This window comes from Pygocentrus nattereri, chromosome 2 (assembly GCF_015220715.1).
Source record: "Pygocentrus nattereri isolate fPygNat1 chromosome 2, fPygNat1.pri, whole genome shotgun sequence".
Taxonomy (NCBI): domain Eukaryota; kingdom Metazoa; phylum Chordata; class Actinopteri; order Characiformes; family Serrasalmidae; genus Pygocentrus; species Pygocentrus nattereri.
The window spans coordinates 46,373,821-46,398,779 of NC_051212.1; the positions used below are offsets into that span (position 1 = coordinate 46,373,821).

General features: G+C 40.0%; 3 protein-coding genes across 3 annotated transcripts in view; 2 read left to right on the forward strand and 1 right to left on the reverse strand.

Annotated features, from left to right (window-relative positions):
- Window positions 1-1,403, reverse strand: part of acin1a (apoptotic chromatin condensation inducer 1a) — a 29,253-nt gene extending 27,850 nt beyond the window's left edge. The window contains exon 1 of the mRNA XM_037546651.1: window positions 1,228-1,403. Coding sequence (XP_037402548.1) covers window positions 1,228-1,365 — 138 coding nt within the window. The 5' untranslated portion in view covers window positions 1,366-1,403. The remainder of the gene's footprint in view (window positions 1-1,227) is intronic.
- Window positions 1,404-3,160: 1,757 nt separating this feature from the next.
- Window positions 3,161-9,099, forward strand: c2h14orf119 (chromosome 2 C14orf119 homolog). Its single transcript, XM_017717067.1, has 3 exons — window positions 3,161-3,398; window positions 5,445-5,861; window positions 6,548-9,099. Exons 2-3 carry the CDS (start codon window positions 5,448-5,450, stop codon window positions 6,719-6,721), a joined length of 588 nt encoding a protein of 195 aa, XP_017572556.1. The 5' UTR covers window positions 3,161-3,398; window positions 5,445-5,447; the 3' UTR covers window positions 6,722-9,099.
- A 3,306-nt stretch (window positions 9,100-12,405) lies between these two features.
- Window positions 12,406-24,220, forward strand: LOC108438936 (dehydrogenase/reductase (SDR family) member 1). Its single transcript, XM_017717065.2, has 9 exons — window positions 12,406-12,557; window positions 15,632-15,775; window positions 17,894-18,037; window positions 19,956-20,035; window positions 20,770-20,902; window positions 21,113-21,253; window positions 22,382-22,451; window positions 22,594-22,674; window positions 23,867-24,220. The coding sequence occupies exons 2-9, from the start codon at window positions 15,632-15,634 to the stop codon at window positions 24,001-24,003; spliced, it is 930 nt and encodes a 309-aa protein (XP_017572554.1). The 5' UTR covers window positions 12,406-12,557; the 3' UTR covers window positions 24,004-24,220.
- Window positions 24,221-24,959: the final 739 nt, after the last annotated feature.

Consider the following 24,959-nt stretch of genomic DNA (forward strand, 5'->3'; position numbering starts at 1 on the left):
TATTTGTTATTGTGATAAATTAGTGTCGATATACAATAAGCTTGTCTAAGCATATTAAGGATAATTTTAAAAAATCACTTTCCAACGCTGTGTTTGATTAAAATTTTGTCCTCTTAAATTTGATTTAGTGCAGCACATTGTGTGAAATGTTGAAAACAAGCAACTAGTTATAGTTTTTATAGCATTTTTAACATGTGAAATTATTCTGTCTTTTCTAACTTCAGAAAAAAAAATCATGAGTGCACCATATATATAAAAAAAAAAAAAAAAACTTACTGAAGTATTGTGATTACACTTTGCCTTATCGCCCAGCTCTACATAATTAAACGCATTACTGTGTTATTCAGGTTAGATTTGTTAGAAGATCGTAATTTGTCCCTCAAAAGTTCGATCCAGCGTTTTCTGCTGATATCGACCGATATACCGATATCGATAGTCTCTGAAATCTCTACTCTACATTAATCAAAACAGAAGACCGAGCACTCTCCGCCCGAGCACGGCAACTGCTGCGCGTCTCCTGTTTACAGCGCTCGATCCCAAACGCCGAAAGGCCGCTAACCCAGAGACAAACTAAAAAATGGTGAGCAGTGATTTGGTGGTGGAGGAGGGAGCTTTGAAGTCCCTTTTCACTTATTCCTAAACGCGGCTCTGTTTCACAAAACCAGAACCCCCACCCTCCGCAACGCCTCATGCACACAAAGCGTAGAGCCGCCGACAAGTTGAAAAACTGACTAGCGGGGTTAACTAGCCAGGGGCGACTAACAGCTGGCTGGAAAGGTTCAGCAGGTTTAGGAGGCACACAAGCACTCGGCTCGCTTCTCCGTGCCTCCTCGGTTCCGACTACAACCGCGTGGCACAAAATCAGACACGGCTGTCGATAAACGAAAGACTGAAAGTTGGTTTCTTATTCGAATTTTCCGTTCCACCTTAAATGGTGCGGCAGTTGCATTCTGGCGCCGACGGCCCCCGAACGTAACTGCCGCACCATTTAAGGTGGAACGGAAAATTCGAATTAGAAGCTGGCGAACTTCGGCTTTGTCGACTGTCGCATGATTTCACGAATAGCATGGGTTTAAAAAAAACAGACGGAATGGACGACCATAAGCTACAAAGTAGCCCAGCTAGGTTAGCTGGCTGAGCTAGCCCCCAAACCACAGCAAACACTCGGCCTCGCATCATCATCACGGTCTCCGACCCTCTCCGCCATAAACTGCATCTCAGACTGACCCCTTTGAGCCGCTTGATAAGGGCATTCTTCTGTCCGCTCTTAGACAGCCCTCTCTCCTCCAGGGCTGCTTTCAAATCCGCCACTCGGAGGGAATGAAGCGGTCTCCCGTCCAGCGTAACGTCTTCGAGGTCCGCCATGTTGAAGCGCCGCTCTTCCTCCGTTCTCTGGCGCGTGGAAGCGCAACGCCCTCTCGCGCTGACGTCAGAGCAGCGCGAGCAGCCTTTCCGGAGCAACTAAATCTGAGGGAGCGAGGCGGCCAGCTCGCCTATAAAAGACGATTTATACTCGAGTGGACTCCTGTTTGTGTTGAGTTCAGTCGTTTAAGAGTTTGAAGTAAACATCTTTACGGTTTTGAGGAGCAGATGACGGGTCTTGGGTGTCTGTTTATTTATTTATTTTGACCAAAAAGCGCTGATGTGTTCTCGAGCTGGTCCTTACAAAAAATCCCATAGACGAGATTTTCTCTTGAGCTTGTGTTAAAGGATAAATCCACCTATTTTTCAAACATTCTTCATAATTAAATATTTGAGACGTGAACAAAGACATTCGGAGCGGTTTGGTGTGAAACGCTCCGTTCTTGAGAAATTTACCGTATCAAAATTGTTCACCATGGTGGTGATAGGAACCAGACGCCTGAAGAGTTTTAATGGCCCTAAAAGCTTATCACATGGAAAGTTTATAATGGAATGTTCCCTGATGCTCCCTGATTGTTTTATGATAGTTTTAAAATAAGCATTTAGCCTCAGGCTGAGTTTTTTTCTTCATTCATTCACGGTGGAGTGGTACATGCAGGGAGTTGTGAGGCAAAATAGTCACCAACAAAAACAAATTATTCCAGTTTTAGCAGTGTTTCACCTTTAACATAACATTACAAAGCTCAGAAAACACACGTAGGTTCACTGGTGGTTTTAGATAGTAAATAAAATGGCTATATTTGCTATGTAAACATTGTGACCCCTGGTTCCTATCACCACTACTGTAAAGAAAACTGAGTGGGTAAGTTTCTCTACAATTAGAGTGAGTTTGTCCACATCTCCACAACTGAATTGTGTGAAATTTTGAAAAAGCAGTGGAATTCCCCCTTTAAAACGCTCATATCCTACATTTCCTCGATTTTATTTTCCCTTCGACCAGTTTAACGTTTGCGTGGGTTTATGTCCCAAACCGGTCATAATTCATTGTTGACCTCTCTTTGTCCCTGAACCAGGGGTCGCCATGTCTCCTGTGGAGAGCTTAGTACTAACCTCTATCTAACCCACTACTAACTTACGGCCTCCACCCCATGCCTGCACTACAGCGCCTGTTCCAGCCAATCAAAGGCTTGGAATCATTTTCTGGAGCAGATCGAACTACAGTCCACACGATGGTGGATTTCCATGACCAGGGATAGTGACCACTTCTAGAGGCTTTAAACTTCAGACACCTGGTTTAAATATTAAGACGTCTGCTTCCTATGACAGCTGCTGCGAACAAGTGTCCACTGAAAGATTTCTACAGAGATTAAAAAAAAAATTAATTCGTTTTGTAGTTCGTACGCACGTTTTCTCTTCTTCGTAGTCACGATTTCCCAAATCGTTCCCTCGCTTTCTTTTAAACGTGCGCGCATTTTCTTTACTTCTTTTACTTAGGTTTTTTTTTTCAATCTTCATCATGATTTTCTAATTCGTTCTCTCGTTTTCTTTGAACTGCACGTTGTTTGTATTCTGGTAATGGCTCCCTGAGACCATCTGGCGGGTTCTGATGTGTTAGATTGATGAGATAATGAGACGCTCATCAGGTCTGATTCTGATTTGGGGGGTTATAAGAAACATTTCACACCCAACTGCTTTGAAAAACTTCTGAAGCATTGATTATGCAGAGATTTTGAAAAAGAGGTGGGACTCTCCTTTAAGCTCATGTCCTGCTGGTCGCGCACCGGCCGGTAGGGGGAGGTGTTGGCGCGACCTCCCGGAAACTCTCTTGTACGGAGGAAGCAGAGCAGCTGTTTCCTCCGCTTCACAACATGGAGGGTCTTTTTTAGTGGGAACAATAAAAACAACCCAACTTACGACACGATGACAGATATCGCAGTGTAACTTCCAGCGGGCTGAGGACGAAGCTGAGGGCGCTTCTGCAGATTATGAGAGTCGCAGAGACGCCACCTTTGTAAAACCGTGAAGACCGTCGTCAGGTAAACATTGTAACGCACAGTTCATTATTTTTAGGGAAATAAAGTCAAGATTTGGTGTCCAAGAGTCTTTTCTCGAGGAATGGAGCCACAGCCAGAGCATATACGGCATTAGACAGTCTGCTGATTTAGTATAGTGCCCTGTGTGCATGTGTATTGCATTACTACAGGAATTTCTGAGTTCTCTCGTGGACTAATAGTAAATTCAGACAGTCACTATTGTTCACTAAAGGACACTACACAGGTATTAGACACTCACTGGTCACTTTATAAGGCACCCTATAAAGTGTATCTGCACTCTTTGTCCATTTTACCAACTCCACTTGCCGTGTTGGTGCACTTACAGACTGTAGTCCATCTGTTTCTCTGCATGCTTTATTAGACCCCTTTCACCCCGTTCTTCAGTGGTCAGGACCCCGACAGGACCACCACAGACAGGTATTATTTGGATGGTGGGTCATTCTCAGCACTGCAATGATACTGACGTGGTCGTGTGGTAGTGTGGTAGTGTGTGTTGCGCTGGTACGAGTGGATCAGGCACAGCAGTGCTGTTGGAGTCTCTAAACGCTGTGTCCACTCACTGTCCGCTCTATTAGACACTCCTACCTTGCTGATCCAACTTGTAGATCTAACTGTAGATGAACTGATTCCACTTTGCTTCACATTATAGAGAAATGTAACACTTACTGGTGTAGTTTAAAAAAAAAAAAAGGAAATAATTCAAATTTGGACATTTTAGCGCAGTAAGCCATCCTCAATTAAACGTTCTGTTCCAAAGTACAATAAATGTCATATCAGTTTGGGATGTTAACAAATGTACTAATATAGGTATGATTTTAATGTTATCATGCATCCCTTATCATGCATTCTATAAACCTCAGTTCCAAAAAAGTTGTCACAGACATGTGAAATGTAAATGGAAACAGGAGGCAGCAGTCTGTAAACCCAGTTTTTTGTAACTACATGTTCAATCTGCAGTTGATGCCTGCAGCACATTCCCAAAAGTTAGGACTGGGGCAGTTTATTCTGTATAATTAAATTAATTGTATTACCACAGGGGCTCGGGAATACTTCACAAATTGTTGTAAAGAAACAGTTCATCGCTGCGTCTGTACAACAGAAGCCAGGTCAACAACACAGAATGATGCGCAGTGGAAACGTGTATTGTAGTCTGACTAATCAACCTTTTAGTCGGTTATGGAAATAATAGTTGTATTCTCTGGGCCCTGGAAGAAAAGGGCCATCCAGACTGTTACCAGTGTAAAGTTCCAAAGCCAGGGTCTGTCATGGTATGGGGAGTGTTGGGGCCCATGTCATGGGTAACTTGCACATCTATGAAAACACATTACAACTGAAGGATATATATTTTGGAGTGCATATGCTGCATTCTACACGTTTTTCAGGGATATCCATGCTCATTTCAACACCAAGCAATATTCTGTTACAACAGTATGGACTGTGTTATCTTTCAATAAAACGTAGGTCAAAAAGAACTTACTAATCACTGCTTTCTGTTTTTCTTTTTTGCATTTCAAATACATGTCTCACCTTGTCAGGAATTGAGATTTGTATGTCGTTGCTGTCGGAAACCCTGTCTTAATTTTTGCCATTTGACACTGCCTTTACATTGGTGCAGATTTCATATTGAATGGACAAAAAAATGGCGAAAAATTACTTGGGGGGGGAAAAAAGTCTGGTTTCATAGAATTACATTAAAAGTAAAATTTTCATTTTGGAGACGCAATGATTTCTATCCACAGCAGCGATATGAACAGGGAAAAAGGGGGCTAACAAAGTATGCAAGAAACAGATGGACTACAGTCTATAATGCCGTATTGAAGTGTGTTCCCTGCGAGGATGAGTTAACTTATATTCACTTAGCCACTAAACAAAACATGTCATTTGTCTGGGGGTCAAATTTGAGATTTACAAAGCATGTAATATTATAAATGATTGTCAATTAACCCAATTATCCATTGCTTCTAATTTGATGTAATCATGTGAACACATGGCAGAGTGTCTAAAGTGCTGCACTTCTGCATGTCTTAGAAAATGGCCTGGTTCCATCACGCCCTGCAAGAGGCAAGCCAGCAACAGCCGTCTTCCATGAAGAATTTTATGGCGAATAATCACGCATTCCTCGAATCAAACCTCAGCGCAGTTGCACCAGCAGCTTCATCCGAGGGTCCAAGCCTGCTTACATCCTCCATTACAGACTTCCCTCGTGTTTCACAGGATGTGGTGCCCCCAAGCCTGGGACAGCTGTCATGTACCTCTTCCCTCAACATGAGGGGGAGCCACGATCCTCTCCCTCTCTCTTATGTGACTCTCCAGGAACAGAGATGTGTATTAAGCTGGTTTCTAGGCTGGGGTCCTCCGCAAAGAGAGCGCTTTTTACAAGACCTGATTTCAAAGGCGGTACCAGGAAAAGTCTGTAGCTTATTGGAGCAGCTCAATACACTCCAGGTGATTTTTTTTTTTTTTTTTTTTTTTTAATTAAACATGCATCATTTAATTTAATCACTTTCTATCAATGACCTGAAGTAAGCACTAGCCTTCACAGATCTTCACAGAACCACTGCATAGGATTTTGTCAAAGGCACTCAAAGAAAATGTGAGGAAGTTTGGACCTAACGGTGTAGTAAGTGATTTTTATGCAGTGATTCAGCACTCGGTGGCCCTACTCTGTGGTTTTGAGTGGTGTTTCCTCTTCTTGGCTGAGCTATTGTTGCTACTAGATGCTTCCATCTCGCAACAATCATGCTTCCAGTTGGCTGGGGCAGATCTAGCTGGGCAAAAATGTAACAAGAATGTGGCAAAGGTGGTATCATTTGCATTGCGACATGCTAGTTTTATCCACCTGTTAGCAATGAGTGTGGCTGAAACACCTGAATAACTGAATGCACATACACTTATGTCCTTCTGTCTAAAGGCCTTTGCTTATATGTTAGGCTACAGTTTTTGTGGCTTGAAAAAAGAAAAAAAAAAAGGTAAAGCTTCGAAATACTAAATAAAGACACAAATGCCTACCAACATTACCAAAATACTCTTAAGTAATCAAATGATCTGAGCCAACCTTTGTGTTTAGTTATGGAACCATCAGGTTCATCACTACTTCTCCATTGTGATCTTTGTTTCTCTGTGCATTCCAGGTAAAAGACCGCCCACCCAATATTTTTGAGTGCCAGTTGAGACTGTGGACTCAGTGGTTCGAGTCATGGAGTGAAGAGGAGAGAAATGCTTTCTTGAACAGTCTGGAAGAGAAAGATCCAACCTTTGTTTCCCATTTCTACAGAGGACTGGCTAGTACTGTTGGAAGAGACTGATGGCCTCTGTAACGGGGTCGGTTTTTTCTACTTGTATATTGTCACACAAAAATTATGAAAAAGGTGCAGAGAAAGGCACTCAGGTTGTTGACAGACTTGAGTTATTGACAGACTTCAATAAAAGGTTCCAGTCTTAGCCTACTTGCCAGTATTAACCTGTTAATGCCAGAATGTCAACTATAAAACAAGCTTTTAGGAGGTTTCGGTGGACAGAACAGTTGGACGACTCACTCACTTATGATCATACTGGTCACAGAGATTAAAAAAGGCATCTTTTCCACTGTAGAGCCAAATGGCTGCCAGGTCTGTACTGTGCTATTCCACGCTGGTTCAAACTCGTGAGGCCTGTTACAGGTTTGTTTTCCATCTGCTGTGCAGAACACATTAGATTCTGGCTGTCTCACCAACAACAGTCACTCGATTTTGTGCTCTTGGAGTCTGTATCCTCCAAACGGGTATTGTTTTAGCATCAGTTAGCTGGAACCGGGCTTGTACTGTGGTGGCTGGAACATTTAACCTGCTAGCTAGCTTTACACTATTATCAGCCTAACCAGCAGCTCTAAACAGTACAGAACAGGTTCAATTTCAGCTTTCTGTCACTCCAACTTCAGTCACTCGACTTTGCAAACACCATGGAAAAGGTTTAGTTTTGGTTTCTGTCCTTCCAACTCCAGATTTAGAATTGAACCAATGGGCATATTACAGAAAATTCTGAAGTTAGGACAGAAGCCATTACAGAACAACAGTTCTTAAGCCTATAATTTTATTTTCAGATAAGAAAACTGTATTACTGCAACATCCTAAGTTGCCAAAATATCCTAAATCTTTTCTGTAATATGGCCCTGGGTTACCAAAAAGCTGGTAGCTTGCTAAGTAAGCTAATGGTAACTAACTTGACTCTCCTAGTTAGCAGTGTTATTTAACAATTGGTGCTAGATTTATTGTGTGGTGTTTATTAAATAGTGGTTTGAAAATATTTTTTTAAATGACTGTAAAAATGAACTGAAATCATTTGAGTGTTGTTGGGGTTTCAGCTAGAACCAGTTAGTGAATTGCTAAACCATTACATCATTCTGTATGAAGAAAACCAAGCTGAGCACGGTTTGTGAGTGTTCAGTATCAAACTGTGTCTGTGTGGAAATGCCACTGGATTGGTTTCTCTATGTGATCAGAATCATTTGGGGGCCAAAGTCATGCAGAGTGGTTTGATGTGAAATGACCCATTGGGCTCAGTAGTAGAAAACCTGCTGTCTCAGATTTCGGTGGTGTTGTAGATATAGCCATGAACGCACATGTGTCTGAGTTTTTGTAGATGTAGATAATAAAATATGAGTTTAAAAAAAAACCTTGTTGTGGATTCTTAATGGTACCTCACCGGCATGAATAGATTTTAAAAGAAAAATCATTTTACGTCCAGACAATGTGTCAGGCAACATATTTAAAACCATACCATGTAGTAACTGTCAATGAGGGAGCTTTTAAAGCTATTAAACACTTCAGAAGTCTTGTTCCAATCACCACCACTGTGAACAGTTCTGACTCTTGAATGGTGCTTTTCACATCAAACCTCACTGAATGACTTTGTTTACATCCTAACAGTTTAATTAAACAGATAAACTGGTGGAATTTAATATGATTTAAGCATGTTAGGTGTTGGTTTGTTTGGGATGGTGGTGATGAATATCCATCCTTCTGGAGCTATAGGCAGTGTAATGTATTATGACAAAACATATTGGTATCCCATTACCTCAGTAACTTCCGTCAGCTTGTGCACTGGTTACTCTCGCTTTAAAGGAATACCTGAGCATTTTTCAACCTTACTATATTATGTATTTTACACAAGCCGGTATGATAGTCAACAGGTTTTCTATCATTTCATTACGTCAAAATTACTGTTTGTGATAATCAGCCATGTGCTACAGTGGTGTCAGAATGTGTTTAGGTTTAAAAATGCTAGAGGATTCCTTTTATTAAGAGTAAATGTATTGCTGTATAGAAGACCGACCAAGGATTCTTTCTGCCTGCTCAGTGAGACTTGTTCTCAACAGTGATTTCAATTTCTCATTTTTTTACTTTATAAACAAAATGTATCTATTTGTATTTTTGTTCTTTTTTCATGATGGGTGAACACATTTTCTTAGAAGTTGAGCAAGACTGATCGCACAGTACTGGGACCATAAAGTCCAAACCTTTGTTGTACGTCTATTTATCCTCTGTGGTTTAAAGATGGAAATTGGATTAAATCACAGAATGTCAGCTTTCTTCTGGATGTATTTTTAGGAGTTTCTCTGCTGTGGTTTTGGAATTATAGTGCTTGAGTCAGAGCCTGCATTTTTATGTGAGTATAAATATTTGGACAGAATAAAAAGTGTATATTATTCTGTTAACACTTTATTTACCAGAATGGATGGTCCACTGTAGATTCTTTGTAAATGTTCAGTATATATTTAAGTAACATTCCAATGAATATTAATTGAATGCCACTGTACTTGTAGTTGAATGTAACTTAGATGGTTCACTATAGATGCTTCAATAACATTCAACTAAACACCCACTAAACACCCCAAAAACTGAGGATCACCAGAAAGTTTGTTAATGATTTAAGTAGCAGTAGGGCATTTATAGGGGAGCATCCAAATTAAGTGTGACCATTATTCTTAATATTATTCTATTTTTTTTTCCATTATTTCATTGGTTTTGCTTGCAGTAATAATATGACACTGAGCCTTCAATCCACTGCAGACTTTGTCTTCTTCTTTGAGAGCAAGTGCTATAAGGGCATTTCTGATTTGAGTCTCCTTTATGTCAAATGGAATGTCCAGTACTGTGCCAAAGCCAGAGGCCAGTCAAAACATCCATGATATACAATTCATTTTTTTTTTTTCAAGAGACTAACTCTTTTTACAGTTATACAGTTGCAAGAAAATGTATGTGAGCCCTTTGGGATTGCTTGGATTTCTGCATAAATTGGTCATTAAATGTGTTCTGATCTTCGTCTAAGTCACAACAATAGATAAACACAGTCTGCTTAAACTAATACCGCACAAAAAATGTGTTTTCATGTTTTTATTGAACACAACATGTGAACATTCACAGTGCAGGGTGGAAAAAGTATGTGAACCCCTAGGCTAATGACTTCTCCAAGAGCTCATTGGAGCCAGGAGTCAGCCAACCTGGAGTCCAATCAATGCCATGAGATTGGATGTGTTAGTTAAAGCTGCCCTGCCCTGTAAAAATCACACACCAGGTTTGAGTTTGCTGTTCTCAAGAAGCATTGCCTGAACTGTGCTTCGCCCAAAAGAGCTCTCAGAAGACCTACGTTCAAGAATTGTTGACTTGCATGAAGCTAGAAAGGGTTACAAAAGTATCTCTAAAAGCCTTGATGTTCATTTGTCCACAGTAAGACAGACTGTCTACAAATGGAGAAAGTTCAGCACTGTTGCTACTCTCCCTAGGCGTGGTCGTTTTGTAAAGATTTCTTCAAGAGCACAGCGCAGAATGCTCAATAAGGTGAAGAAGAATCCTAGAGTGTCAGCTAAAGACTTACAGAAATCTCTGATCACATGCTAATGTCTCTGTTGACAAATCTACAATAAGTAAAACATTAAACAAGAATGGAGTTCATGGGAGGACACCACGGAGGAAGCCCCTGCTGTCCAAAAAAAACATTGCTGCACATTTGAAGTTTGCAAAAGAGCACCTAGATGTTCCACAGCACTACTGGCAAAATATTCTGAATATTCTAAAAATTAACTCCCAAGTTTATCCAGACATTTTGCAGGAAAACGTTAGACCGTCTGTCTGCCAACTGAAGCTCAACAGAGGATGAGTGATGCAACAGGACAACAACCCAAAACAGAGAAGTAAATCAACAACAGAATGGCTTCAGCAGAAGAAAATACGCCTTCTGGAGTGGCCCAGTCAGTCCTGACCTCAACCCGATTGAGATGCTGTGGTGTGACCTCAAGAGAGTGATTCACACCAAACATCCCAAGAATATCGCTGATCTGAAACAGTTTTGTAAAGAGGAATGGTCCAAAATTCCTCTTGACCACTGTGCAGGTCTGATCTGCAACTACAGGAAATGTTTGGTTGAGGTTATTGCCGCCAAAGGATGGGTCAACCAGTTATTAAATCCCAAGGCTCACATACTTTTTCCACCCTGCACTGTGAATGTTCACATGCTGTGTTCAATAGAAACATGAAAACATATTTTTTTGTGCGGTATTAGTTTAAGCAGACTGTGTTTGTCTATTGTTGTGACTTAGATGAAGATCAGAACACATTTAATGACCAATTTTTGCAGAAATCCAAGTAATCCCAAAAGGCTCACATATATTTTCTTGGAACTGTAAGTGGAAAAAACTGAAAATCTGACCACCAAACTCTCACCATGAGCATTTAAGAGCTCTCATTTTAGAGGGAGGAGAAAATCAAACTCCACTCTTGCTTCAGATCTGAAAAAACAACAGGCATTTCGGTCCATCCTTCCACTGTGAGAAGACAACACTACGGGTCTGAAAGCATATGTAGCTGTCGAGAAGGCCTCACTGAGAAAAAGTAAAAGTTGATTTGTAAATCAAACAACGAAAGTGTTCTCAGAACAATGGACTGACCACCCCAGAGTCCAGATCTCAACACCATTGAATGTGTTTGGGATTTCTTGGATTGAGAGAAGCAGAAAACACTACCAACTTCTAAGACTGAACTTTGGAGCTGTGGAAAAACATCCAGCAAAATTTAATTGAATGTGCATATAAAAATGCGCAGTGCAGCTACAGTTTAGTTCATTTTTGCATCTATGGCCTGACTCATCTGGGCTAAATGAGCTGCATTATAACTTCTTCAAACACTCAAATGTCTAACGAATCACAAGACTGGCGGTGATTTAAATTCATTTAGCTTGTTTTACATTTGACCTTCTTGATCAGTCAAGAGTAAACCTTTCTGTCACCAAATACCACAACTTTTTAGTGGTCACCATTTGGTCACGACTGTATAACCGGCTTTATTTATGACATTGCTGTTAAAAAATGAATTACCAAACTAATTTACAAAGGATAATATGGAGCCCCCAGAGGGATATGGTATAAAATTTTCACTGGATAGTACCTGGTGTGCATCACTTAGTACTGGGTGCTCACCTGATAGTATGTGGTGTGCACCAGATTTTTGCCTAAAACAAACACCACCCCTTCAGGAGCTTTCTATTATCCTTTATAAATAGTCATTAATTATAACAGCAATATCATAAAGAAAGCTGGTTGTACAGCTATATCTGGTGCGCACCAGATTTTTACCTAAAAAAAAAACAAAACAAAAAACAACGCCTCTTCAGGGTCTCCATATTATCCTTTGTAAATAAGTTTGGTAATTCATTTTAACAGCAATATCAAAAAGAAAGCTGGTTGTAGAGCTGTAACTTGTATGCACGTGAAGTAGGGTTAGTGCACCCTTTTTCTACCTCATATAAAAATCACTTCAGCTCCATAGAGGAACGAAACAAAACTGAAGGAAAAAGTCAAAGTCAAAAACTTAAACGCCTTTCTTTCAAAAAAGCGAGGAAGTTTTTCGATTTCCTATGTTATGTGTCCTTTAATTTGCTTTTGGTCTGTTTAATGAATTTACAGATAGAGATTTCTTGTATGAGTGAACGCGAGGCCACTACAGAGCACATTTACTGTTGCAAGTCACGTTCCTATCAAATAAATTACGTAAGTGGGGACGTTTGTTGATCTTCCTTAGCAGCGGAGCTGTAGGCTGTCAGACTGCGAGCAGCAGCAGGAGGATTCAGAGCCGAGCTGAGATCTCAACAGTTTCGCGAGGAGCTCAGAAGGTAAGACGCGGCGCCATAGCCAACCTCCTCAGACTCACTGCTGTGGGTACGTGCAGTGCCGCTTGGCGAGGGAACGTTACGCTTTCGCACGGAACCTGTCGCAGCCAACGGTCGCTCAGCTAACTAAGCTAACTAACTAACCGTGCTCTGACTGCTCTTCGCGCTTCGGTTGTGAGGCCAAACGAGTCACCGCACAATTTCTCTGTACTTATTCGCCAACATGGAGCAGACTTTAGCGCTTTTTGAGGAGTTGGTGTTTTAACGGTAGTTTGTTATTTTGCGTAACGTGAGGTCTCGCCGAGCCAGTAGTAAAGCCCGAAGCATGAATCGTTCTTTTGAACCGACTCATTTCAGTGAATCAGTCAAACCGATTCTCAAATATAAATTACTCGACCATCTACGCAACGTTTACGTCCGTGTTATAAGTTGAATACAACTTGATTAAATTGTAATCAACCTATAAGTCTAAGATTTTCACTTATTTTCTTTTAAATATCCGCACAATTCATATGTATGGATACGTCAACAGAGTCAGAGTCGTTTGATGTAAAGTGGTTCATAATAGAGAAACTGACTCAGGTTGCGATATGACCCAGGGTGATGACTTTAACACTATTATAGGCATTTTATTTACTATCCAAAACCAATAGTGAACCTACACGTTCCTCCTGCGTTTTATATGTAATGTTTATGATGAAATAGGGAAAAATAAGTATGTTTTATTTGGCCTTACTGCACCCTGCATGTAGCTCCTTGCCATTCATTAAAAAAAAAAAAAAAGTTTTAGGCCAAAGTTTATCCTAACACAATGTATATCCAGACAGGGACCCAGTGTGCTAACAATTTGTCCGGCATGTCAAGTAGTCCTACCACGCATGCATATTATTAGTGTTTTATTGTGTTTTTAATATTAATTAAGACACAGATTAATATCACTACTTCCCCCCTTGAAAAACTGTCAAAATATCCTATGTATTCTTTTAATGCTGTTAATATTTTCTGATAGAGATTTAAGCAAGGCTATAAATATCCTACGCCCTTAAAAAGATGGTTCTTCAAGGGCTCTTATGTTTTATTTAGAACCATGACTTCTACATAGAACCAGTACATGCTAAAATGGTTACTTGCACAATGAAATCTTTCAGACTGAAGGATAATATGTTGTGTATGGCTCTGGCACTATATAGAACCTTTTTGAAAATGTTAACAATAGCAGAACCCAAAAAGAACCATTGCCTTTTCTAAAGAACCCTTGGAGAACCATATTTTTAAAGTGTGTACCTGTACATTTTAATGTTGGATGCATTTTCTGATTGGGCGATTTAGGCTATCACAGTATCCTACCTACAGGTTTATGTACTGAGCTACCAATAAATATATGCCACGCTAAGACATTTCGACGAGGTAGCACACTTAGCCAGAACACCAGCAGTGTATTTGTAATTTTGTGCAGTGAGGGGGCTTTTAGAGGCATTAAACTCTTCAGGTGTCTGGTTCTGATCACCAGCACTGTGAATAATTCAGACTTGGTATATTAATGAGTAAATCATGCAGATGTCTTAAAAAATCTATGAAATTCTCTTTATTCCCTGGTGACCTGTGTGGGACTATATTGGGACATTCAGTTCTAGTACACTTTGGTGATTTCACTGATTAAAACACCTACTAACCCTGAAAATAGATCAATTGTGTAGTTTTGTAACTTGACTGATCATCATGCTCAAAAGGAGTCGGTTCATTTGTTTGATTCACTGAAATGGACAGTTTGTAGGAATCGGATTGATAAATTCATATCATTAGTAACAAAGTCAGCAGTCAGTTGCTTAGCTCCTCCTCCGCTACATGCTCCAGCCTGTGCAGTGATTATGAAGTTTCTGTCTCATGTTGATCAAGCACAGTGAGTTTATGTAACTATACAAATCAGAATTATCATTGGACAACTGCTGTTCTCTGAAAAACCCTACCATTAGTCTGCCAAAGGGTGTGTATTAGAGAGTGCCCCATGTTTTTCTTCTGTCTGTCTTCTGTCTGACTTCTGTCTGAAAAGCAGAAGTGTAGAGAAGATTTAGGTGTTTTTGCTGTCTCTGTTGTAGACAGAAGTCTAAACTTAACAATGCAATAAAGCAGCAATTCTATCAAAATGAGCAAACACATGTTCTATGCAACTCATCAGGGTCGCAAATATGAAAGGAAAATCTCTATACAGGTACCCGCCCATTCAAACAGACTGGAGTCCAGCCAGGGCCGTTTCCAGCTAAAGGCCTAAGCAATATGGGGTTCACAATATATGTGTTAATATTCCTTTTTCCGATGCAGTTTCTGCTGTGAATCAAATACAGTTAGGTTTCAAGCTATAAAATGTGTTATACTAGGAATTATTCCTATAGTTCTGTTTAACCCAGTCCATGATACGTCTAAAAGTGACAACCATAAACGTAGAAGAAAAAAAAACTTCACTGTCCAGCCCTCAGAACTGGAAAAAAGCTGGTTTGATTAGCCTGCCTTGGATAGATGATTAGCCAGGCTGGTTGAATTGGCAAGCAAAGTCATCCTGGCATTCATCCTTTTTGGGAACAACTTTGGTTTCCCAGTCGAGAACAATAATGATGGGCAAAGATTGGCGGACTGAACTGTGACCGTGTACCAATATTGATTAAAGAATCAAATACTCACGCGATCATCTCAGATATGCAAAGTCATTTGTGAAGACATCCCCAATTGTGTCAGTTAAATAGAGCAGCAGTTACATATTGTAGAAGCAGAAGAAATCAAAGAGTCAAAGTCCAGAAATGAATCCAGTAGAAAAGTTGTGGCAGGACCTGAAGTGAGGACTTCATGCAAGAAAGCCCACCAACATCATAAGCATTTGGACAACAGGTTTTGTATTTGTTCATTTTGAAGTCACAGTGAGCCAGAGTATGTCCACACTGGGACATAAGACAATAGTATTGCCATTTTAGTGGACCACAAGTAATTGGACAGTTGGCCTCGCGGTTGCATCTTGGCGAGCAGGGTAATAGTATGTCAAGTTGTTTCTCAGGAAGTGTAATAGGATGTACGTTTGTGTTTGTCAGATGGCGCTCTCTGGCTGGGTGTGTGTGGTGACTGGTGCTTCACGAGGAATTGGAAGAGGTATTGCATTACAGCTGTCTGAAGCGGGCGCTACTGTCTACATCACTGGCAGACAGATGAAGACCCTACAGCAGACTGCAGCTGAGGTGAGCTCATGTACTGCATCCTGAGGAGAGTCTTGTTGTGGACCAAATTATGACAGTCTTTGACAATTTCATCTAAAATAACTTTGTTTCTTTGGGCCTCATTCACCAATTTCTTAAATTTGTTCTTGAGAATGGACCTAAGACATGGTCTGTGTCAGATTTGTGACGTCTTCTTAAACTGCAGAATTGTTCGCACCTTTGTGCTCTTGAGTGTGTGTAGATTCTGTTCTTACCTAAGGAAAAATCCCAAACAAGAAAACACTGGTTAATGTCAAAACTGTGTAAGTAGGTTTTAAGAAGACATTTCTACTTAAGAATGGTTGGTGAATGAGGCCTATTGACCCTTAAGTGGTGTACATTCAAATATTGTAAAATGGACGCGCCAATTTTGTTATTCATCAATTTTATCTTTGCCGTTTATAGTTGTATGCAGTTTGGGCACCCTTGGTCATATTACATATTTTATTGATTTTTGAAGTTGATAGATATAAACACAACTTCTGCAGCAAATGATTAAAATGTAACCCTTTTATCCGCAAATGTTAATGCATTTACTTCATATTTGATTAAAAAGTACATGTGGCATGTGCAAAAGTTTGGACACCCTACTAAGCCAGCACTTAGTAAGACTGCCTTTGGCAGATGCCACAGCTTGCGAAGGCTTTAGCTTGATAGTGGATTTTCAGGTATGTTTTGGATCATTGTGCGGTTGTACTTTTCAGTTTCAGTTTCTTGACTGAATATGTCACATTTGCTGCCATAATTTGCTCCTATGTAGTGGAATCAATTCCTCCATCTAGTACTGAAAGAGCTCCACAATCACAAAAGCTATGTCTGAATATAGATGACATACAGATGTCCTATATCCAGATATTATTTTGCATACTTCAAATGTTGACTTTTGTGACAAGGTCACAGTTTCAAGTTTCAAGAGTTTTATTGTCATGTGCACAGCAGAACAGGCAGTTACACTGTACAATGAAATTCTTACTTTGCTGTTCCTCCATTCACCAAATATAATCTTAAGAGATTAAAATAAAGAACATATAAGAACAACTCTAAAAGTACAAGTAAAAATGTACAGCATGTGCAAAGTTGAAATAAAATTAAAGTTACATGTGCTTATGTGCAAATATGTAGAGCAGAGATGTAGAGATGTAAACAGTAAACAGCAGCAGTACAGTGTAGGTAAGGTGCAGTTATTGAGCTAACTTGCAGTTATTGAGGTAAGGTTTCCTTCTGATGACTCTTTTTGATGAATCATGTTTGTGAAAGCACATGGACATCTGTGAATGTTAAGTGGTTTAAGCACGTTTTGGTAAGAGCAAACATCGTGCGAATACATGAAGCTAAACACAGCCACTGATCGGTTCACACACACCTGGACACCACTCCAAGCAAACAAAGGAAGCCCCCCTGGCACCTTACTTCTCAATTTATGTGGTCAGTCTGCTGATACTCAGGCACCACTGCCAGTGTTTTAGGCCTCTAACTCTAGTGAGGAGGGCAAGATGTATTATCTAATTAGCCCTTTGTTAAACACCATTTATGGACCCATTCACAGCCTATTTGTGCTGCAGAAAGAAAGCTAACAAGTAAAAGCTGACCTAGGAAACTGAGCTATTAAGCTAGTTTGTCTGCCGGTCTGGTCACCCATCCTCCATCCGTCTGTCTATTACTTATAATTAACTTTTATATTTACACATTTTGTTTTTATATTTTATATATGTTTAATATTCAAATAGCATTAAAATATGTTTAAACAGATAAAAATTAATAAGGTATGTACTGTTTCTCATTCTCACATACCAAATAACATGATTAAGTTGATTTAGGACCCCGCCCAAGTGGAATGTCGCTTAGAGCTCCCATATTTGGGCCCCCAGAAACAGCCCTGATACATTTTCCATTGTTTTCTGTGGAGTCACTGAATAATAAGGTTTAGGATGTGGACAACTGTGAATGTTAAGTGGTTTAGAAGGTTAGTGGCTACCAAAGGAACCCTAAGCTTTGTTAACTTGTGCCATTCTGTTTAATAATAAATATAACAGTACTTCTGATTACAGTATTGCCACTAGACCTGTTTGACAGAGCACCTGCGTGTCCACATAACTACAGGTCAATGAGAGAGGTGGCCAGTGTTTGGCGGTGGTCTGCGACTCATCAAAAGAAGATGACATAAAGGAGCTGTTTGAAAGAGTTCAGCGTGAACAAAATGGAAGACTGGACATCCTTGTGAACAACGCTTATGCTGGAGTGCAGGTCAGTTTCATAAATGGAAATGTGATCTTTTGTTTTGGGAATTTTGAGTTTTGACATAATTTTACAGCCTTTTCTACTCTTACTGTTATTACTGCTATGCCACTTGTGGCTAGCATATGTCAGTAGCAGGTTAAGGTTATTTCTTTCCACAAATGGTTTCCACAGGTGACTTTTCAGTTTCTATTTATTTAATTAGTTACATTGCTAGTCTAGTTAGTCCTTTAGTGACACTACTTGCCTTGCTAGCCTAAATATACTGCAGTCCCACCTGGGAACAGCAAACATCTGTCTTCACCAGAAAACAGCAAAATCGGACTAGTACTGGTGGTCCAGGAGTGACATGTGATCCGTACAGTATGTATACTTCTGCTAGCTAATGCTAGCTTGTTAGTTAGTTTGTCTGTGAGCGACAAGTTAAGGCCATATTTACAATATTTTGACTGAAGGGCAGTTCCTCCATTTAGCTTATTCCCCAGAAAGAAGATACCTCAGCTCACCCTCTAGTATCATTCTGGCTCATGGTACCAAAGATAGCCAATTCACTCATTTAAAGTTCACAAAGATCAAGTTACCTGCTTCTGCAAGCAAATTCCTTTCAAACGTGTTAGTTTCCATTCAATCCATTATACTGTTTTCATGTCGCTTCACCTCTTTACTGTCAATGTTTAAGGATTTGCATTGTAAAAACAAAATGCTGAATCTGTCTTGAGGGCCCAACCCCATTTCCCCCCTTGCCCCTACCGTTTAGCACTTGGTCCTCCGTTTTGTGCATTCACGCCAAGGGGTAGGGTGTCCCAAATTTTGTCACATCATTTGAGGTTTTTTTCTTCTCGCCTCATTGAAATGCAATGAAAAAAAACACCATGCACACATGAGACTGCATATAAACAGGACCATACAGATCGTTTTGTTTGTGTGTTTTTTTTTTTTATTATTCTGCAGGTCACTATAAAATTTACTCATGTTCCGTGTAATCGCAGCTTTATCTCTTTAGCAAACACTGCTAGACAACTTGTGGGCTGGAGGTTAGGGAACCAGCCCTGTGACCAGAAGTTTGCCAGTTCTATCCCCTTGGCTGACAGTATATGACTGAAGTGCCCTTGAGCAAGGCACCTAACCCCCAATTGCTCCCCGAGCGCCATGGATAGGGCTGCCCACTGCTCTGGGCAAGTGTGCAAACGCAGAGACAAATGGTTCTAAATTCTAAAACTTAGTGCAAGTAGCTGCAATACAGAAAGGTGTGATAACTTCATCTAACATGCATACTTGGTGTGGCTTGAGGGTTTCATTCGAGTCGAGCAGGAGCATGTCTGATTTTACCTGTTTAATCAGTTGGTCCCATCTCACTCTTCAAGCAGCTGATCAGGTGTGCTGCAGCCTTAATGGAATGAAAACCCACAGCCACATCGGCCCTTTGGGGATAAGGCTGGATGCCCCAGCTAAATGTGCCTAATTAATATACTTTAGTCTGCATATAAACACAATTTGACACAAGATTTAAAGTTTATACTATTATTAAACTCAATAATGTAAATTAAAAATAGACAGTACAACGCTACACTTGGTACCTTGTGTTCCACCATTGTGGGTCCATTTCACAGTTCACGGAGTAGTTAAACAGATTATTAAATGCCTTTATCTAAGACCCACCCACTAGTAAGTAGTAAAGAAGCCATATATATCTGATCTTATATTGATTTCAGTTATTGTAGTAGCAACTTTTTATATTTTGATACTTTGTTAGTTTTCTAAGTTATGTTATTCAGTACTTTTGGCAAAAAATGAACTCCATCAATAAGTCATGCTAAGCGGTTTACTAATGGGACACAGACGACAATGTTTCATGTCTATTGTAGATCCCTTAATCTGCGGTTCAAATTCTGGGTCTGTTATAGTAATGTGTTCTATATTTTCTCAGGCAATTTTTGACAACATGGAAAAGAAATTCTGGGAAATGGATCCTAAAATCTGGGATGACATCAATAACACTGGTCTCAGGTAGTAAACAGATGAACTCTTAAGACTGAATCATACTTCTGTGTGTCTGAACATGTGCCGGTGCTCTGTAAAGACACGTAACATTGCACCTGTTCTGTCAGCCGTTTCGCCAACTGCTCCGTTTGATTTTGCACTGCTTCTGGCTTGAGTATTGTTTGGGTCTTGCCATGCCCCCGGTGCTACCAGACAGCCAGTCAGCAACTTGCCACATTAATGTCTCAAAAACATATTGGAAAACACGGGTAAAAATAGTGTAGTATATAGTGTTTGACTCAACTTACAAAAAAAGTTTTTTTCAGGTTATTTTGGCTACTGTGCATGTGCACATATCCAAAGTGGGCTTTTTCACACTTACACTTTTACCAATAAGATGATTGACTAATTTGTTTGAAGGCCTGGCTTTCCATAATACACTTGCCATGTTGAGCGTTACGAGCTTTCTTGTTCATATTTCAATTGGTGAACTGTCTCCTCCTCCTTTATAATGTCTCTGGCATAGCTGAGATTTTGCAGCGAGCCTCTGGGAGGTACACTTACCCATGAATCACTTCTCTGTATCTCCACACAGACATGTTTATGTGCATCGTCCTATAGCCTTTACTATAACAGTACTGCTTGTTATAATGGACATTCTGTTGTTTCTTTCATGGCTTGAATTAGCCATTTGTAAGAATTTGTAATAAAGACGGTCTCAGTAATACTGTATTGAAGTCAGGGCTTTGCATCCTCTGTAGGGGGCACTACTTCTGCAGTGTGTATGCTGCCCGCATGATGGTAGCACAAGGAAATGGCCTAATAGTTACTATATCGTCCATGGGAGGCTTAAGGTATCTCTTCAACGTGCCCTATGGTGTTGGCAAAGCTGCAGTAAGTCACCTGCCATGACTATTTCAACTTTTAACATATGTTTGACTATTTAAGACACATAAATCTCATTACATAAACACATAAATATTGCATCTGCCCGTAAGCATTGGCACTGTATTACAATAATGTACTGCAACGGTGCAGACAAGTCAAATTCAGACATGCCAAAATAAATGTTCCTGTTATTTCATTCTGTGCTTATTCTCCCAGTGTGACAGACTAGCTGCAGATACTGCAGTAGAGCTGAAGAGCAGAGGGGTGGCGTCTGTAAGCCTCTGGCCAGGGGCCGTACAGACTGAGCTAGTTTCCCAGCATATAATTGAGAACCAAACTTCGGGCATTGACCCAAAGGTAAGTAACAATAATGAGACACTCTTCATAGGCCCACATCATTTTAAAACAAGACAATGGTTGTCTAATCTCTCAGTCAAGGTTTAGTTACAACTCGGGACTAATTCAAAATGAAAAGCATGTATTGACATTGACTTTTGATTAAATGTTGAATATAAAATGTTGATCAGCTGCGCATACTGGACAATATAGATGCACAAATCTCAGTAAATAATAACCGTCAAGTATAACCGTAAGCCATAGTATAAATAGTAGTTTAAACATTTGAAAAATGTTTAAAAGGGTATCTGGGCCTGATGGACCTGATGCAGCTGATGGAGCAAAATGTTTTAAAGAAGGACTGTAGTGGGAGTACCGAGATGTCAGGTGTGACTGTGGCAACTGCAAATGGTTTACATGGCTCACGGGTCAAGTAGCATGACCCCTTTCAAGACTTTTGCTTAGGGCCTCAGGGAGGTCAGGATCGGCTCTGCTTGCCAGCCTTGTGTTGGAAAGCAATATTGACTATTCATTTATGTATATGTCAGATTTGCTTTGGTTGTGAAATCTTTCACGTTAAAAAGTGAACGAACATGAAGGGATTTCGTTCACTTTTCATTATAGTGACAACTAGCCAATTTTAACCTGCAAAAAACATACATATACTGTGATTTATACCAAAACTGCCAGAGATTTTGATTATACTGTGAAATCATCTTTTGACCATACCACCCACTGTTACATGAAGCCTATGTAACTCAGCAAGCTGATAAATATCATAAATGAACAGAACTAATGTCATAAAGATGATAATAAACAGCGGTTGTATCCAGAACTTCAAGCATATTGTCGCTGTCCAAAGAACAACGTGTATCTCCAAACCAGTAAATTTACAGTAGAAGGAAAAACATGTTCATAAATTTGAATGTAAGTTAATATAAAGAGGTTTTATTCTAGGTAGTTATGGAGCATTTCTGTTGGTCTATTCACTATGAGGTTTTCACACAATATAAAAAGCAGCTGCTGTGGTCAAATGATGTAGAAAAATAAAAATTGACAAAAGTGGAAATACTTGTTTATGTTTTTTTGGACAGCAGCAATATATGTTTTCTCTAATACTGTTGTTTTTTTATCTGTTTAATCTTTCAGTGGAAGAAAGCATTCCGTAGTGGTGAGACAACAGAACTGAGTGGAAAATGCATTGTTGAACTGGCCAAAGGTAACACTATTTAAAACATTGCTTAAACGGCACTGTCCACGATTGAGTGTTTGAAGGAGATAAGGAAACAAGGAAATTTGTTCCTCTTCACAACCTGCATGACTGTCGATCTCATCTCTGTGTTTCATATATTTTCTGATAGACAAAAGTCTGATGTCACTGACTGGGAAAGTGTTGTTTACGTGTGATCTTGCACGGCGCTACGGATTCCAAGATGTTGATGGTAACTGAGTGTATTTCATGTTCCATTCCCTACTTTTTAAAATGGCTTTTAACATGTCCTCATCAACTTGTGCTCACAATTTCCCCCTGGGGGAGTCCCTGATGACATTCTCCAGGTCATTAAGAGTTTTAAATGTTGTGAGTAAGACCTTATAGTTGATGCAGAGCTTAGGCCCAATCCCATTTCTTATTTTTACCCCTACCCCTTGTTTTTGAGTGTCATCTTGCCCCTTGGAACTGAGCTACAGGGGGTAGTGGTTGAAATTGACACAACATTAAACTAAGATAATACAATGGTTATCATAATTTTTAACAGAGAAAATTCTCACATTTGTGGGTTTCTTTGGTCACTTGTGCATCCATCTTTCCAGCTTTTCATTTATTCTTCATAATATTCCAATTTGAGGCAGCCTCTGAAAACTTCTGTTTGGAAGGCCATGTAGCCCTAACACTTCACCCTACCCCTTTATCTCAACAAAAATCGGGACACCCTACCCCTAGATGTGAACATGCAAAACGGAGGGCCAGGGGCTAAGTTGTAGGGGCAAGGGGTGAAATGGGATCAGGCCTTAATAGGAAGCTAGTGTAAACTCAATAGGACCATTATGCTCAAACCTTATTTTTTTTGGCAAGCAAATGGGGTCCTACATTCTGAATTAGCTGAAACCTATTACAGTATTAGCCGAAGTGAAGTTTGTTAGAGAAGGCCCTTTTGAGTGTTTAGAGGTCACGGGTATAGACTTCAGCAGCAGAACTTGCCCAGAGATCATTACAAAGGTTTGCTGTCATGAAAGTAGGCTGTCTTTAGAAAACTAGTCCATCTGCTATGTGACTACTAGTCCAATTTCTGCTAGCTTGCTATTGCAAGGGCTACACACCTAGCAACAAAGACCATTATTCACAAAGTGTTTGGGCTCAAAACCTCTCAACAAAAAGCAAAATAAATGTTTGCATCATAATAGTTTGGTAGCTATTTAACTAACCGATGCTAACCCAGCAGAGCACAAATGTGATCTCTACTCCTTTCCTCCTGCTGTGAGTGGCCAGTTAGCAAAGTATGTGTTGTTTCCAAGTGGTGAGGCGAGGTTGGAGATGGCATGTTAGAACCAGTACTGAGTTGAGTATAGAAGAAGTTAACTGGATTTCAGTAAGATTCCCCATGCTAAAGTTGTCTTTATCTCTTCCCCCACAAGGTCGCAGCGTAGTGGATTACACCTCTTTGAAATTCCTCCTCACACAGGTGCCTTATCTGTCCTGGCTCTCTGTAATCACCCCCTCATTTCTCAGAATGCCTCGGTTCATGCTCAGCTTGGCTGCCAGCAAGTTCTGATGTGCACAGAGGGGCTATTTTTTTATTGGTTGTTAGAACATCTGAAGGAAAATGCTTTATTCTACATGTCAATACCATTTAAATAATCATACTGCAAATTAACATTGTGCTGTGAGTAGCTATGGACTGTCAAATCACCAACTCTATGACACATGTCAAAATTACTGAGCTTGAATTCCTGTATCCAAAGAAATAAAGATTCAGTTCCCGCCTATTATTTTCCCATTTTTTTTCCTGATCCCTTTTTAATTTTTTTTATTTTATTATTTTTCGTTTTGGAAGAGAATTGTGTCCTGTCTACCTTTTCCCTTTCTTGGTTACTTGTACCCATTGATTTCCTGTGACTATTTTACTGTGCATACTTATCTGTTGATTTACTGAGATTAGCTTATACTCAACAGTTAATCATTTTCGAATTGTGTGTCTTTAAGCACAGCCTGAGGACTCAGGGATCCAGGGGCTCTCTCTCTTTCTGTGACCAAATGGCAGTTACGGTCATAAATATGAAGTCACACTTACGGTCAGGCGTGAAAGGAAAAATTCATAAAAATTCAAGGTGATTGGACAGCAGCTGTTGAGAGGTTCGAGAGCTTGAAAAGGATTAAGCTTATTAGGCAGCCAGACCAGCCGGCGAGGAAGTATGCTGGAAGTATGCTAGAAATATGCTGGAAGTCAACAATAGCAGGCCGTTATCTGTGTTTTTGGGCAGAGAGACAGCTGCAGTCCAATCCTGGTGCAGGCCGAGATCCATTCTCTTTGATTCAGTTTACATTCATTTATTATTTTGTGTCTTATTTTAACCACTTTAAACATTCAAGAATTTTTTTTACATGATCATCATCTTCCTTGGGTATCATAAAAAATTTTATCTGATGAATTTTTCAAATAAATCTGGCATGGACAAAAATGAGCTACAGCTGACCTAAAGGTTAAAGCAGAGCAAAGTAAGTCTGCAT